Genomic DNA, 17,548 nt, shown 5'->3' on the forward strand with positions numbered 1-17,548 from the left:
CTGTGTGTTGCACCTGTAGCCTATACTGCAGTGTTTTGGGTTTGTGTAGGCATAGCCCGCAATCAAGTTGTTTGGGTCACAGGAAATTATTGATGTCAGTTTGGGCGTGGCGAGATGAAAAAGTTTTGGAACTCCTGACTTCATCACATCTACAGGTTACTCTCATTGAGACGAGAGACCTGGTCTAAGACAGCAGCGGCCTGTTGCTCTCTGAGACTCAGTAAGAAGAATGATGTTGAACCATGTTGAACCGTGTTGAACTGTGTTGAACCGTGCTGCTCTAGACCATGTTCTGTTCACGCATGTCAAACTCCATGTTGACCTGTGTGTGTGTGTGTGTGTGTGTGTGTGTGTGTGTGTGTGTGTGTGTGTGTGTGTGTGTGTGTGTGTGTGTGTGTGTGTGTGTGTGTGTGTGTGTGTGTGTGTGTGTGTGTGTGTGTGTGTGTGTGTGTGTGTGTGTAGTCTCTGAGGAGAGTGGGAAAGGACCCAACTGTGCTCATCATCTGTGTGACCGTGTTCCTGTCTTACCTGCCGGAGGCGGGCCAGTACTCCAGCTTCTTCCTCTACCTGCGACAGGTAAGGCAGCAGAGAGAGGCGACGGTGCCTCTACATGACCAATCCTCAGACCTCAGTCTCTACATGACCAATCCTCAGACCTCAGTCTCTACATGACCAATCCTCAGACCTCAGTCTCTACATGACCAATCCTCAGACCTCAGTCTCTTCATGACCAATCCTCAGTTCTGTGACTTTTAAATATAAGCTTGTTTGACAGTGTTGTTCTGTTCGTTTCAGGTCATAGACTTCTCCCCGGCAGCCATTGCTGCCTTCATCGCCATGGTGGGGATCCTGTCCATCATTGCTCAGGTATCGTAGAATATGACTTCCTGTCCATCATCACACACAGATGTCTATACTGGCTGTGCACCAGGGGAGGCTGGTGGAGGTAGAAATTGGAGGACAGGCTCATTGTAATGCATGGAACGTTCAGGGCTGAGGAATGAGGAACCTTCCTAATTCCATTCCATGTATTACAATGAGCCTGTCCTGTCCAAATTCTACCTCCACTGGTGTTCCCTATTGAACATCATGTTCCTCATCAATCTTCAATCAAGTTCTGTGACACGTCTGTCTCTGTGTTCTGTTGACAGACGCTGTTCTTGGGCATCCTGATGAGAACCATCGGGAACAAGAAGACTGTTCTGCTGGGACTGGGCTTCCAGCTGTTCCAGCTCGCCTGGTACGGGTTCGGATCAGAACCATGGTGAGTCAACTCTCAGGTCCTCAACTCTTAAACAGTGTGTGAGTGTGTGTGTGTCCTCTGGGTTTATTCCTGGTTCTATGGTGAGCAGGAGATGATAGACTGACATCTGGATGTTGTGTATGTGGTCTGGATGATGCAGTTAATTCAGTATTTTTTGCGCATTTTGACATGAATAAATGCAAGTTGAGTTTTCATAATGCAATCCAGCGTCACCTTGTTAAAAAATCCTGGGGAGAACCCTGGTATTGCTATTCTAACTACAGGTGTGTTCTAACTGTGTCCTGTGTGTTCTCACCGTGTTCTCACCATGTCCTAACTGTGTTCTAACTGTGTTCTGTGTGTTCTAACCATGTTCTGTGTGTTCCAACTGTGTTCTAACCGTTTTCAGGATGATGTGGGCAGCAGGGACCGTAGCAGCCATGTCCAGCATCACCTTCCCAGCAGTCAGTGCTCTGGTGTCCCGCTGCACAGCCCCAGACCAGCAGGGTAAGACCTCTCCACCTCTTCCCTCCTCATCTTCTCTTCCCTCCTCATCTTCTCTCCCCTCCTCCTCATCTCCTCTTCTTTGCTCTCCCCTTCAACTTGTGTGTGGGTGTGTGTAGGGGTGGTCCAGGGCATGGTGACAGGGATCCGGGGGCTGTGTAATGGTCTGGGACCAGCGCTGTATGGGTTCATCTTCTTCCTGTTCAACGTGGAGCTGAACGAGCTGGACCCCGTATCAGGAGACAAGGCCACCACGCCCCAGCAGCCTGTCACTGAGGTACACACGCTCTCACACACACACACACACACACGCATACGCTTTCTTTCGCACACACACATACACTCACTCACACACACACACACACACACACATGCACACTTTCTCACACACATACACACATGTGCACGCGCTCTCACACACCAACATACACTCACACACTCACACTCATATGCGTGCTCTCACTCACACACATGCTCTCTCTCTCTCTCACACACACACACACACACACACAGTCTGTCTCTCTCTTAGTAGTGCTTCTAACACCTCCACTATCCCACTATGTCCTCCCTGTAGAAGCCGGCCATCCCAGGCCCTCCCTTCCTGTTCGGGGCGTGTGCAGTGCTCCTGGCCCTGCTGGTGGCCATCTTCATCCCTGACGAGCACCGCCTGGCTGTCAAGACCTGCTCCTCTGCCCGCAAGACCAGTGGCAGCACCTGCCTCTCCCAGCAGGGGGCGCACGCCCTGGCTCTGCCCGTCAGCGATGACGACATAGAGCCTCTACTGCAGGACAGCAGCATGTAGCCTGACTGACTGGATTGTCAGGACCACACACACACACACACCTCCCTACCTGACTGCCCTTACTAAGCCAAAACCAATGGACTGCTACAAGATCCCTCCCCTTTATGGTCCTGCCCCCTAAACACAGCCCCCCCTCTCTCTCCACCGGACCCCCAGCCCCCCCTGCCACACCCTCCCCTCTACGCCAACCCCCCCAGCCCCCCCCCCCCCCCCCCCCCCCCCTCCACTGGACCCTCATTAGACCAGAGGCCTGCAGACTCTCTGGGGGAGGGGGAGAACAAAAGACCTGGTCTATCTGCAAGATAAATATTGAGCATCTATTTTATCCACTGAGATGGTTTTATTATTTACAATGTTTCAGAGGAGGAACAATGAAGGAGGAGGATTGTAGTTAATATCTGGACTAAAGTCTTTATGCACCTGGTCCAGTGAGAGAGTGACGATGTGTGTTTAGTAGTCCAACATATGGCAAGACAATGTTAGTGAGGATGAAGAGGTTACTGATAGTCCGCTGGTTACTGATGTTTCACTGAGAGACGAACTCTGTCCTTCATGTTATTGACTTAAAAGACCAATCGATCCTCTTTATCATAGCTTTACCACATTAACGACACCTTGTCTCTCTTCAAAGTTACTGTGCAATCTCTATAGTAAACCGGTAGGTGTATAGTTAGCTCAAAGTTATAAGAATATATAAGATGATTATATAAGAGTTTAACCTGAAAGGTGAGGCCATTTATTGTTAGGAAATCGCTGTGCCATGTTTTTGTTTCTGTTTGAATTTTTTTGCCTTTTTGCTTTGTCATCATGTCTTGTTTTAATCAGCTTTTTGAGACCTGATCTGGACCTGAATGTTGGGGTGCGCCTCAATAGTCTTCACTTGGTTCCTCTCCCTGATTCCTTGTTTCCTTTCCTTTATTCGTAAGAATCTGACAGAACTGGAGAGGTGAAATCAAACCCTCCTTTCGAGATCTTCTCTCAACTGTCTCTTCCTGTCCTGTCAGTGCCAGAGAAGGAGAGGAAGCTAGGAGAGGAAACTAGGTTAAACTATGGGGATGGACTCTTTGAACTGAGGATTTGAACCATGACATTCCAAACATACCTGCCCATCTCATCACTGGCCCCTCCCCCTCTTAACATACCAGCTACCTCAAATGTTTACCTCTTCATAGAACATGTCAGCCCGTGACACGTCTAGGCCCCCAATTGGCTATTTTGCTAGCTGCTCATCAGTTTATTCAGATTTAAATCACCACAGTGACTGTTCCCTTTGACCGAGTGTTGGGTATTGTATTTCATCAGGTTGTGTATCCCTCCGATAGGTTCTTTGGCAGGGTGCAGAGGCCCCCACATCCACCTACAGGGTTGCCAGTACCAACATTTGCTATTGAGTTCTATGTTAGCCAAAAGGTTTTAGACAAGGCAAAGCCAGCCCAGCCCTGTTCAGTAGCAGGGGAAATGCGGTGGTGGTGGTGGTGTGACTGTGGCTGACAGGATGTGGAGAGAGATGGTACAGGATGTGGAGAGAGATGGTACAGGATGTGGCCACTCAACTGTCCAGCGGTGCTACAGGAGTCTGTGTTCAATGTGCCACGTGGTTACACCTTTCAATTGAATCCTGAATTCAAATTCAACCCTGAATTTCAAATCAGCCCCGATCATGGCTGACTGCGGTGCTGTCCAGAGGAGAGGTGCTTGAAGTTGAACATTTCTGTTGCTGAGAACGTTCTTGTGATTACTGTATGAGACCACACATCTGGGTCACAACCAGCAGAGGCTGGCGGAGGCAGCAATCAGAGGACGGGCTCATTGTAAATCATAGAATGGAATAAGGAATGGGATCAAATGCGTGTTTAATTCCATTCCATGCAGTACTATGAGCCCGTCCTGAGATTTCTGCCTCCACCAGCCTCCCCTGGTCACAACTGTGTAGCTATGGAGATGGGGTATACGTAGTGCTCTTTGAATAGGGTAGACCAGTTCCTGTAACTAGTTGGAAAGTGCTGTCCCACTGGTATGTATCTACGTCCCCAGACCGGATCAACACCTACACCATGTCCCCTTCAGACAGCAACATTCTCATTGGTCTGATTATTATTTAATTTTTTACAATTATGCTTTCTCAAAGATAATTGATGTCAGAAACTGAATACAAGCTATATTTTTGTATCCAATCACAAACGGTAGTATGTCTCCAGTGTTCTGTAAGGTTTGTACTGTATGCATTCTGTCAATCAGGGGAGGCTAGTGGTGGTAGAAATTGGAGGACGGGCTCATTGCAACGTGTTGAATGGAATGAGTATCAAACATCATTCCTCATGCCATTCCAAGCGTTACAATGAGCCCGTCCTCCGATTTCTACCTCCAGCAGCCTCCTCTGTTGTAAACTGTTGGAAACCTTACTTATGACATATCTCTACAAGCAAGTTATAGTATGAAAAATGTTCAATAACTTAGTCTTTTGGAACTTTTATAATGCAAGCACTTGCGATATTTTAAGACTAAGGCTAATGTATTTAGCCACCGTAATCGCTAAACAAGAGCGAAATCACTTATGCAGACATGAAAGGTATTTCCACAAGGACTATTATAGGGTTGTTGACTTGACTCTTGCAGTGTACATGATGCATTCGTTTGCTGAATACTGCACCTTAATTTCAATGAAAACGTGTGCCTAAAATATATTCATGTTAATACTTTGAGCTGTTGTTACAAATGTCTTTTTTTATGACGTTGAATGATGTCTTCTAAGTTGTGTATTTGTAATTGCTTTGTTTGATCTTAAACCATAATGATTTTGAAGTAATATCTATGATAAAATAAAGAGAAATGTATGATATGAAATCTGATTGGATTGGATTTAACAGAATTTTATTTGGGGGTTTGAAAATAATACACACATCAACAGTGTGTAGTAGGCTATGGGGTTTCCATGAACACTTCCAATTGAGAATCTCTATTAAAGATGTTTTTCAGTCTAGGATTACGATTAATCTAGGTCACAGACTAAGACTAAGACTAAAATGCATTCAGTTGAGATTTTACATTGAAAATATGATTTTGGTCTAGGACTAGGTTTATACTTTGTTGGAAACCGGCCCTATATGTGTATGTGATCCCAGAGATTAAGCACAGGAAAATACGTAGTACGTCTGTCCCTAGCCCAATAGGCGGCGATGTTGACACCTACACGCAGACCCTCTCCGCAGTTACCCAATAACGTTGTCCCACAATGCACCACTTATGAATACATTTTAAAACAAGATATTTAGGGTTATTTCCCAAAATGTATTTTCCATGTAACTTTTGAGAGGTTTAAAAGAGGATTGTATGTACGACTTTGTTTGTTCTACATTAGTGCACTTAACGGTTTATAGCGTTAATTTTGCAAACCCTTTTCTGGAACACTATCAGCCTTGTATGAAGACTTTTCGACCCATCCAATCGACATGATTCTTCGGTTCATACATGTGATGATTGGGATACTCACAGTTTATCTGTGAGAGGTGTGCCCTCATTGTTACGCTCAGCACCTCACCCCTCTGATTATGAACTGATAAAACATTATGGAAGTGTTTAACACAAATTAAAAGGAAGTTGAAGGAATCAGTGAGACTATGACGATTGTAAAGGCATGAAGCGATGAGGTGTGCCCGGCCTATTTCCCCAGACGTAAATCTATGTGTGTACATTTAGAAATAATTGTTTCAAAACTAAGTAAAATGTGGACACATTGTTGCTTCTGGTGTGTAATAAACGTTAAACACCGTGAAATGGCATGTGCTGATCTATTTTCTCGACATCTCTCGGTGCGCGTAAACTACCGGTTAAAGTTGCCCATACGTTTATCCGAGTTTACCCGAGTAAACCCAATCATTACAGGGAAAAACGCAAAACAGACCCCAGATCAGTAGTGGGGCAATATCGTAATGAATCGTCATAGCACGTCACAGGAACTCGTCGATGCAAACAAAAATGTCTGCTTCCTCGCTGTCCATGTGACTCTACTGACATAAAACCTAAAACTTTTCCAATAAGTCGCTGTCTGATATTTTACAGTAATATTTCAGACACCCGGAAAGCTCTCAACTAGACTTTGATTGGCTAGGAACTGAAAATGCAGCACGACGATGTAAGTAAAGGCGATGATCTTATCTAAGCTGGTGATGTGTGGAACACGACTGAGCTAGTCCCTTTACAGTTAGCTACCTAGCTTGCTGGCCGAGCTGGCGGCGTTGGCATTTAAATATCCAACAAGACACCGGTCAGTTTAGCATCTATGTAAAATTGAACTAGTCTGATTGCAACTTGAAGTTGTACATGTCGAATTGCCACTGGCTTGTGTAAATGCGTTGTCACAGTTCAATTGCTTTGAGTTCAGTTCAATCCTTCCTAGACCTCTTATGTGTTGGAGATACATCAAAGCGTGCAATAGCTAAACTCAACTGATATAATATTTTGTTTCTAGGTTATCTGGGACCTCATAGGAAACGATGGTTTCTGCTCCTACAAAGTGAAGTAAGGTCAAATTGATCATCATTACACAAACTTATTGACCACAATGTATAGCTCAGTTTCTAGCACCCTTTTGTTCTTAACTTACCATCTCCTCTGCCACAGGACAAAGACTCAGAACTTCTGCAGGAATGAGTTCAACATCACGGGACTGTGTAACAGATCGTCCTGTCCACTAGCAAACAGCCAGTATGCCACCATCAGAGAGGAGAAAGGTACGCGGTCACCTTTGGAACAGACGTGTGTGTGTGTGTGGGGGGGGGGGGGGCATGGACGGTTAAGATGAACTTCTAGCTGCTCAACCTTTGTTGTGTGTCTCTTTCTCAGGTAACTGCTTCCTGTACATGAAGGTGATTGAGAGAGCAGCCTTCCCTGCTCGCATGTGGGAGAAGGTGAGTCACAGTAGAGTTACACAACTGTCTGCAATCTAAATGTGTTTACACCAGAACTGTCTACAGTCTAATTGTGTTTACACCAGAACTGTCTACAGTCTAAATGTGTTTACACTAGAAATGCGCCCTAATTCTAACACCCTTCCCTGAAGTGTGTATTTGTACACTTCTCCACATGGGTGATACACTCCCCTCCAAGCCTACACCAATGCTCTGTTTTTAAATCTCTGTAGGGGAGTGTACACACTACAGGGAGAACGAGTAGACGATCAGGACGCAGCAAAGATATTCTATTTTTCTTTAACGTGACGTTTTGTCTCCTAGGTGAAGCTCAGTAAGAACTATGAGAAGGCGCTGGAGCAGATCGATGAGAACTTGATCTACTGGCCTCGTTTCATACGACACAAATGTAAACAGAGGTTCACCAAGATCACACAGTACCTCATCCGCATCCGCAAGCTCACACTCAAACGACAGTAAGCATCGCCGCTCTACAGTAAACAGCAACATTTTATTTCTATTCCAATGACCAAATGATGCTGAATAATGTCTTCCATTGATTGTTCTTTCAGGAGGAAGCTGGTGCCCCTCAGCAGGAAGGTGGAGAGGAGAGAGAAGAGGAGAGAAGTATGTTGTTCTGTGTTTGTAGGGACCTGGCTGTTCACAGGCCTCATCAATGGACACTCTTCTCTAATGTGCACTGTGTGGTTGATATGACGTTCAGTTACGTTACTCAAATGCTGTTGTCATCTTCCAGGAAAAAGCCCTGATCGCAGCCCAGCTTGACAACGCTATAGAGAAAGAACTGCTGGAGAGACTGAAACAGGGAACGGTAAATATTATTTATGTCTCAAACTTTAAATGTTTATTTTGGTGAAGTCTTTTATTTATTACATAGATATGCATGCCATTTCAAGTCTTCCAAGGGACAGCTCTTGATACAAACATGGTGTGTTCGTCGTCATAATGGGGTTCAGCTGGGATGAGAGAGTATCCATAACAACAGGACATTTCTTTCTAAGTGATGAGTCTTCATCAGAAAATCAAGACTGGTGGTCTGGTACCAGTACCATGGCTGGGGTGGTCTAGCACTACGGTCCACAGTGCACATATGCCCATGTCGGCATGGGTTAGAATCCGGCCCATGCCCTGCTAACATATCCTCTCCTCCTTACTTCCTGTCTTTCTCTATTGTCTGTCCAAGAAAAAATGAACACATATAAGAGAGTGGGACTGCCCCGGTCTAAACAATAACCTTTAAAAATAATAAAATAAATCAAGACATCATAGCAGGACATTGACTCTCCCTGTCCCCTGTGCTTCAGTACGGAGACATCTACAACTTCCCCGTCCACGCCTTCGACAAGGCTCTGGAGAAGCAGGATGAAGACGAGTCAGAGTCTGAGGAAGAGGAGGAAGAAGAGGATGACGAGGTGAGAGACTGGCTGCTAGTTGATGATGAGACGCTGGCTGTCACTGTCAGGCTTAAAGCTCTCTCTCTCTCTCTCTCTGCAGGATGTTGGAAAGAAGGAGTTTGTTGCAGAGGATGAAGTTGATGAGAGTGATATCAGTGACTTTGAGGTAAACATTTCTTTCTTTCATGTTATTCACATTTCTTGATCTAAACAATGACTTTTCTAAATGGTTACAAGGCTAGTGCTTCCTTGATGGCCATGGCTCACTTTGACATTTGTCTCATGTCATTCCAAGACTTATTGTGTGTTTATCTTTTCTAGGAGATGAACAACCTAAAGGCAAGTGATGAAGAGGATGAGGAAGAAGAGGATGAGGATGAGGAGTCAGAAGAAGAGATGGAGATGGAGGCCTCAGCCTCTAAAGGGAAGGCGCCTCTGAAGGGAGCCGTGCGGAAGAAGCGAGCGTACGTGGAGATCGAGTACGAACAGGAGGCGGAGCCTGTCGCCAAGAGCAAGGCCACATAGTCACGACAACAACACACTCTGACTCTGGGCTCAACCATGAGTCCTTACAACCATGTTTAAATGGTTAACCTGGGCTATATTCAAACAGATATACACTTCTGTTCTACACGGTCAATATCTGAACGTCCTGTAGTCCCCATCTTGAGCAAGCCCCCCTGGGTTTGTTGATTGGGGAGGGGGGGAGAAAATGCTTAAATATCACACCATACACATCAGGCCTTATCTCACTGTTGTGGTTGTTAAGATTCTGTTATGTTCAGTCCTGACTCCCTCTTCCATAGGTAACTAAATGATGACATGGTGAAGCCTAACCCAGTTATTCATTTACAATGCTTAGCTCATTGTGATCTTCCAGCAATGTTGTGATTCTGTCACCCATAATCCTTTGTTAATTTCTGAAACCTCAGAATGCAGGATTTGCCAACAAGTGAAAATTGGTCAACTGTATGATAATGGTCTATATTACAATATGGCTTAAATACAATATCCATTGCAGTTTGAAATAAACATTTTCTAACAACGTGTGTGGTTTATTCGGGAAGCATGAGCTATTCACACAAGTGAGAAGGTTTAGCGTCACACGTAGTTATTTCTGTCTCTCCCTAGGCAGCACAAACACTGTTGATCACAAACCAATTTTCATTGATAAAACAGCACCCAGAATATGCACAGTAATCACATTGATTGTCTCTGAGTCCATATGAAATTAGAGACATTCACAAATAATTACAATATGGTAAGTGTAGTACTATATGACAGCACATCTATTATGAAGTCTTGCTCAAAGTCAGTTGATCATGAACATAACCAGTGCATAGATTATCAGATCACAAAACTCCTGGCGAAATCTCAAACACTTAGAAATCACACCAGTATGGTATAGCAATATGAACTATCAGCTCTGCAGATGTTCATGCAGGGTTGGGCTCCATGTTGGTCTGCTCTGCCCCATAGTGATTGTCTCTAGACACCTCAGCACTGGACCGCTGGTGCAGCTGCTGTCTACCTCCTGAAGGAGCGTCTAGAGGGGGGGGAAGACACGTACACATTAGGTCAGAATAGTGAACTGAAGTTCTAACTACAGCAAAACAGAATTCCAGGCTTTAAATGGTAACAGAACTGCAGGCTCGAGCCATGTACTGTACCTTGAGCTAAGCACAGATCTGGGTTCAGTACATGGCTGTTCTGTTCTGTACCTTGAGCTAAGTACAGATCTGGATCCAGGTTAGCATGGCTATACCTTGAGCTTGCCCTGTGTGCAGTGGTCCAGCAGCAGCAGACAGCAGGTGGCCTTGGTCACCAGCTGGTCCCTCACCGCCGGAGGGAGAGGCTCAGCAGACACGTCACAGAGTAGCCTCAGCAGGCTCCGCACCAGCACACACACACGGCTCTCCATCCTGCAGCGGGGGGGGGGGGGGGGGAGACACACACACACACACACACTAATGAGTGACACAATGAGATGGCATTTACATTGATTATAGATAAGGGTTTTCAACTGTGGTTCTGGACACATATTCCAGCCCAGCACCAACACTGCTGATTAAACTAATCATGTGTTAATGCTGGACTGGAAACAAAACCTCCACATTCCTATAGCTCTCCTGGACAGGCGTAAGAGAACTCTACCTAGTGGACCTGCTCTGACCTGGGTCAGATTTCTCATTGTATATAATGTTTCAGATGTCTATTTTATTTTATTATTGTATTGTCACTTTATTTTGTTGTTGTTGTTGTTTGTGATGTGAGCTGATGTAACGCCTTAATTTCCCCTCAGAGATCAATAAAGTACCTATCTATCGATCTATCTATCTAAGAGACCTCTACCAGAGAGGTTCTGTTCTGACCTGGGCCAGATTTGAGAGACCTCTACCAGGTGATGAGCCTATCAGAGGGCCAGATGCAGGGTTCTCCCCAAAGAATGGAAGAGTGTTTCTGCGCCAGGCTGTGAACTTGGTGACGCCACCATGGAAACATTACAAGGCAAATGAAAGTACATATTTAGTAACGATAGAATAACTATATTTTTGATCACCAACAACATTGTTAAAAACGAAAGTGAAAGCATTATGACGTACCTCAGTGAATTCAGCATTTTAGCTGGTATTTTTTGTGCATTTTGACATGAAGAAATGATGCAGTCGGGTTTTGATAATAATGCAATCCAGTGCCACGCAGTTCTAACATCCTGGGGAGAACCCTGAGGTGGACCTATACAGTGTGGTGGAGTAGCAATGACGCTCACCTGGGCCAGGCGATGCGTAGAGTGCTCTCCAGAGCGTCCAGGATGCAGAGCCTGGTGTGTTCCTCTGGACCCTCCGACACCTCCAGGTACCCCGTTAGCACCCGCTCCAGACGCTTCAGGTGACGGACCACCACCACACCCATCCTGGCACCACACACACACACCCAGACACGCACGCACGCAGACACACGCACGCAGACATGCACGCACACACACACACAGACACACGCAGACATGCACACACACACACGCACTCAGACATACATGCACACACACACACATCAATACTGTAACATAATGTACATGTCTACTCATAACTATCAATAATAGTTATATTTGTATATTCAATATGATAACCAGGACAACACAATCGCCATTTACCGACTCTCTCTCTATTTTGAGTAAGTGCATGAGAGACTCAACTGTCTCACATTCACCAGCCTCATGTGGCCAATAGTGGAGCAAAAGGGTGAATGTCAAATAGAGTCTCTATGCTTTACATTTCTCTGGTGCGGGTATGCACTTACTCAATCAGATATACAACCATAGTTAGTACGCAGCTATTGACTATTAAATATATCCACAATCATAATTACTATGACTTAGCCTTTCACCCCCATAGCTGCGCACGAAGACACTCAAGATGGTGTAAGAGAACCAAGATGGCCAATTAGAACGACTTCAGGGGAGGCTGGTGGAGGGAGAAATCGGAGGACAGGCTCATTGTAATGCATGGAATGGAATGAGGAATCGTATCAAACACTCATTCCATTCGATGCATTACAATGACCCTGTCCTCCGATTGCTACCTCCTCCAGCCTCCCCCAGCAGGAGCTGGCTCTCACCTGTGGATGAAGAGGAGCAGGCAGCTGGCGTAGACCTTCCTCAGGGCCAGCTTGTGTTCCACCTCCATGTGGGTGAGCATCAGACGGAACACCTCGTCATAGCGGCTAGGCTTCCTGGGGACCCCAGTGCATGTCGGGGCTTTCTCCAACACAGGAAGGAGGTCCAACAGGCACAGGAGGACCGCCTGGGACAGAGGGATGAGGAGAAACTGAACATACCACCATGTGATGTTGTTGTTACGGTTTATGATGTTATTAACTGCCAAAGAATTCCGGAACATTCACCACCTAGAGTGTCAAATGTTTTATGTGGTGTTTACCTGGCAACAATACCTTGATTGGCTACAAAATGAAGCATCATAATTTATGCATTTTTGGTGAATAAAGTTACCCGTAGCACTCTAGAATTTTGACAATTTGGGTCTCAGGTGTGTACCTGTATGAGCTGGGCCTCAGGTGTGTACAGGTGATTGAACAGGGCGTGGTACAGAACCTGAGCTCTGTTGTACTGACGCAGGTCTGCAGCCGGCTGGGAGGGGAGGAGACAAACACATACATGGAACACTGACTATACTAACATCCTGTATGATATTAGGTCTGCTTAATTAATTAGCTTGATTAGTTTCTATTGATATTGGTGTACAACGGAGTATGACTTCAGAGAGGTTAAGGTCTTCTTCTCACCACGTTGAGGACGATGTGGTGGAGGCAGCGGACCCCCAGGACTCTGTTCTCAGAGCAGTAGTCGTCTGACATCAGGAGGGAGGGGGGGAACACCTTGTCCAGGTGCCCAGCCAGCCAGGGACGACACACCTGCAGCAGCAGCCACGAGAACACCTGCTTCGTGGCCTGGTTGCGCTTCCAGCTCTCCCTGCCAGAGGTCAGAAACATGGTCATCGTTAAGAGGTGTGGTACAGGTGGAATACATTTTGAGAGATGTTCTGTTTTAACGTTGATAATAGCAAAGAGCTTTGTGACAGATATATATGTGAAAAGCTCATTAGAATGGAATCTGATTGGTTCATATTGAACAGGATAATAGGACAGGACTTTTAAAAAAGACCAACGAGATTTCATCAACAACACAGTTTGAAATATTCAAAACGTCCTTCAATATTCTGCTTCAGTTGAGTTAATTCATCCATTTCGAAGGAACTCACTTCTTCAGGTCCGGCTGCAGTATCTCCAACACAGCACCAAGAACTCCTCCTGTCTCTCCTCCTGTCACTGTCCCTGTCCCTATGTCTGTGTCTGTAGCCTCCTTCCCAGCCAGGAGCTGAGCGGTGTTCTCCCAGCCCCCAGCCCGGAGCACACAGGCCAGCAGATCAGAGGCAGCTGCTCTGGAGGCCTGGCTGGTCCATGCCTGCCTCTGCATGTGGCTCACCGCAAACACACAACAGAGAGGGGCTAGAGGCCGGGCTAGGGAGGCCCTGGAGGAGGCTGGGCAAGGGCTGAACCCAGGGGCAGAGGAGGCTGGGCAGGGGCTGGACCCAGGGGCAGAGGAGGCTGGGCAGGGGCTGGACCCAGGGGCAGAGGAGGCTGGAGAAGGGGTGGACCCAGGGGCAGCCTCTCCCCCATCCCTGAGTCTGTGAAGCAAGGCCGAGAGAATGGAGCTCACAGCACAGGCTCTGGAGGGGATTCCCTCATAGGAGCTGTCTGGTAGAGAACCACTGTCAGTCTCACAGAGGGGCAGATCAGCGAGCTGCGTCAGAGAGCTCACCAGGCCAACGTACGCCCGCCGCAGATCTGTGCCCTGGTTGGTGCAGCAGCCAGAAAGGAGCCAGTGGGCGTCTCCTGCCCTGAACAGCTGCTCCAGTGAGCGGAGGATCCTTCCATAATGTTCTGGCATGAGACCTGGAGCCCTGAGGCTCTCCTGGACCCGACCCAGGACCTCAACCACCGGACGAGGGGAGTGTAGTCCTTCAGCGCCAGGGGATGGACCCTCCTCCGGTGCCTGTTCTAACTGAATGTCTTGAAGGATCCGACATAAGTCCATCTCTGGGGGAAAGAAACAAAGATAACTGCTCTAGCAAATAGTGATTTTGTGACAACAACGCCTAAAAATTATTGAAAAAGCAACACTCATCATTGGACCAGATAAAACTGTAGAAGAAAAAACAACACAATCCCCCAAACCAAGTAACAACCACGAACACATGTAGTGCTAGCTAGTAGCTACCATCTACCTAATGTTGAAGGAGGTCGCGGATCAAAGCCTGAGTGACGAGGTTCCCTAACGTTTACAGTCTTTAATTGTATTTTCTAGCTTGCTGTCTGTTTATATTGTAGTAACCACATGACACGATTCGTTACCTATGTTCTTCGGCATCAAAATTGCCCAGAATTATCCATACATTGTGGAATACAAATTTAATACAGTGTAGTTTATTGCACTTCTCAGTGCAAAAAGATTGTTCAATGAATCCAACTACCACACAAGCGGCAGACCGGACAATTAAAGAGGAAGGACAGCGGTCCGCGGCAAAACAGTTCCGGGCTGATATTCTTCCATGAAGCATGTGTTCCATGCGTATGACGCATTCTCAGCCAAACAATAATTTATACATCCGATGGTTTTATGCAAACTGGATGCGTGGAAACGCATTTTAATTACATTATAATTTCTTGAGGACATGATCTCACTGCTTTATGGAAAATTGCGGTGTGGTTCTCATTAGCCCAACCGCAGTTAGTGGTCTCTGTTTCATAGCTGTCATTTGTTTCATAGCTGTCATTTGTTTCATAACTGCCAACTTTACAGGTATGAAACAGCGACGACTAACGCCTATTCGGGCTAGTGCTCACTTTCTGGACGCCAGAGGAGGGGGCGTTCAACATGAATAACAAGATGTTGCACCTGAAACTCTTCTCTCTCTCTCCAACTCTGCAATCTTTTCATTCATTAATTCTTCCATTATTCCCTGTCTGGCCTTCTTCCATATCGCAAATTCCTCCCTTCCTTTGTACAGGCCACCATTTGTTGTTAGTTGAAACGTTAACAATTACAATAATACATATTGATAGATTTTAATTGATGTAATGAACATAATCATGGGGATGGTGCTGTTAAGATAATTTATATGACATTTAAAAACAGTTCAAATCAAACAAATTACGGAGTACTATAAAACAGAAAACTACTGATATTAATTTAGACATTACTCATTTTTCCCGAGCGAAAGTCTGTTACATTAGCCTACGCTGCTGCCATGTAAATGTTAATCCATCATCGTAACAGAGGGTTTGTATTTGCAGAAATTAGATTACAAAGCAGTTTTTACATTGACAGTGGTGATTTTACATTTGAGTTTCATTTGCCGGCTTCCTTTGAAAGAGGCTTTGACATTTCTCTCTGGGTTCCCTTCTATGACCATCTGTCACTAAAACATTACAGAAAAGAGACAATGCAAAAGATTTAGAACTTCTTTATTTATATTGTTCACAGTTTAACACAACCTTTTTCCTCAGAACATTTTAATTTCTATTCAGTTTATCAGAACATGATCATTCACTCCAGTCCTGTTAGCTCACTGTCAGATTGTACCACGGTTCACCTGTATTCTGGTGCTGCTGAACACTGATTTACACGCTTGATGATGCGATGGACAGAAGAAAAACACGTTCATGAACACCAGGAGGATCTCAGACAGAGACTTTGAGGATTCCATGACATTACAGATGGTAATACTGTTTTCATTGGATGATGCAACCATTTAGACTGGACCAGCAGCTGGAGGAAGATGAACAACAATATGGCAACAAACAGCTAGTTCACACCCATACAACACAGGTCCATATTCACAACCTCAGTCTTCAACAAGAATCTACACTGCCCTGATTCCATAGAAAGGCATTTGGTGTCAGGACTAGGGGGCACAGAGAGAGAGAGAGAGAGAGAGAGAGAGAGAGGGGGGGGGGGGAGGGAGGGAGGGAGGGAGGGAGAGAGAGAGAGAGAGAGACAGAGACAGAGAGAAAGAGAAAGAGAGAGACAGAGACAGAGAGAGATCACCACTGGTACTGCAGAACTTGAGGAAGGACTCAGGGGGTGTTTCAGACAGCTGTTTGATTGGCTTAAACAGACTCCACGGACCTGCAGCATTTCCTATCATGTGAGAACAGCATACAACACCAAGGCATGTGGATAGGCTGCAGCCAGCATACAGAGTAGCCTGCACCTGTCCCACCGGTCTGAGATCTGGGATATCTAGGCTGTATTTCAATATCCACGCCAGCAGACTCTTCTCATGCCTGGCCAACACATTGCTTCAGTCTGTGTCCTGCAGTATGCTAGTGAGGCTAGAGGGACACAACACTGGCACCTGACAACCACTCTGTAGCTCTGGTCGTCATCAAGGCACTAAGGATTTGTTACAACAGGATCCTACAGTAGCTCACCCCTGATCTGGACAACACTATTGATCTGCTCCTGCACTGATCACATCCACCCAATAAACTCGATCAATCGGTCTCCAGAAGCAAGAGGAGTTCCACATGGTGTATATAGCATTGCTCAAGAATCAATAAAAATTGAGCTTCAACCTGCATTACTGCTATAACTCCACTGAGGGGATCAATAACCAAACATGTCAGAAAGACAAGAGAAACAAACATCACCAGATCCAGGTAAACTTCTATTCACCTGGTTGTCTCATTTCATAAGTCATATCAGCATTGATTATTGCAATAACTGAAGTACCCACGTGTCATAATAACTAACGATCTGAGATATGAGACAAGAGGTACTCTGAGGGTTCAGGGGGAGGGGCTTGTGTGTAGGGGAGGGGCTTGTGGTGTGACAACAGGAAGTGATGTGACCAGCTGAGGAGGTGAGGCCTGCCAGAACAAACGGCTGCGTACCAATTCTCTACACTCACTCCTTGACTACACTCACTCCCTGAGGTGAAGTGGTTGTGCACTTCCCCTAGATGTGTTTAAAAGCACAGCGTTGGTGTAAGCATGAGATGGAGAAGAGTCCTAACACCATCTCTCTTACATCAGTCCATCCTTTCTAAATTGAATGAGAGGGAGTATGCAAGTGTACACTTCAGGGAGAAGAGCAGCT

General features: G+C 45.8%; 3 protein-coding genes across 4 annotated transcripts in view; 2 read left to right on the forward strand and 1 right to left on the reverse strand.

The window, feature by feature from the left end:
- Positions 1-5,387, forward strand: part of mfsd14bb (major facilitator superfamily domain containing 14Bb) — a 9,704-nt gene extending 4,317 nt beyond the window's left edge. The window contains exons 7-12 of the mRNA XM_083673678.1: positions 463-576; positions 796-867; positions 1,152-1,264; positions 1,653-1,750; positions 1,867-2,024; positions 2,322-5,387. Coding sequence (XP_083529804.1) covers positions 463-576; positions 796-867; positions 1,152-1,264; positions 1,653-1,750; positions 1,867-2,024; positions 2,322-2,549 — 783 coding nt within the window. The 3' untranslated portion in view covers positions 2,550-5,387. The remainder of the gene's footprint in view (positions 1-462; positions 577-795; positions 868-1,151; positions 1,265-1,652; positions 1,751-1,866; positions 2,025-2,321) is intronic.
- A 1,126-nt stretch (positions 5,388-6,513) lies between these two features.
- mak16 (MAK16 homolog) lies at positions 6,514-9,875 on the forward strand. Its single transcript, XM_083673935.1, has 10 exons — positions 6,514-6,681; positions 7,018-7,067; positions 7,170-7,279; positions 7,392-7,456; positions 7,781-7,932; positions 8,029-8,083; positions 8,214-8,288; positions 8,782-8,889; positions 8,972-9,037; positions 9,193-9,875. The coding sequence occupies exons 1-10, from the start codon at positions 6,667-6,669 to the stop codon at positions 9,394-9,396; spliced, it is 900 nt and encodes a 299-aa protein (XP_083530061.1). The 5' UTR covers positions 6,514-6,666; the 3' UTR covers positions 9,397-9,875.
- Positions 9,876-10,075: 200 nt separating this feature from the next.
- On the reverse strand, positions 10,076-14,930 carry tti2 (TELO2 interacting protein 2). 2 transcript variants are annotated; one of them, XM_083673933.1, is made up of 8 exons: positions 14,800-14,930; positions 13,647-14,484; positions 13,171-13,357; positions 12,923-13,015; positions 12,487-12,671; positions 11,642-11,785; positions 10,637-10,793; positions 10,076-10,417 (listed from the first exon to the last, which is right to left on the reverse strand). In XM_083673933.1, the coding sequence occupies exons 1-8, from the start codon at positions 14,813-14,815 to the stop codon at positions 10,292-10,294; spliced, it is 1,746 nt and encodes a 581-aa protein (XP_083530059.1). In that variant the 5' UTR covers positions 14,816-14,930; the 3' UTR covers positions 10,076-10,291. The 2 variants fall into 2 exon arrangements, with proteins under 2 accessions (XP_083530059.1, XP_083530060.1); XM_083673934.1 differs by lacking the exon at positions 14,800-14,930 and adding an exon at positions 14,673-14,730.
- Between the last annotated feature and the right edge of the window lie 2,618 nt (positions 14,931-17,548).

The sequence above is a fragment of the Argentina silus genome, assembly GCF_951799395.1.
Source record: "Argentina silus genome assembly, chromosome: 7".
Classification (NCBI taxonomy): Eukaryota; Metazoa; Chordata; class Actinopteri; order Argentiniformes; family Argentinidae; genus Argentina; species Argentina silus.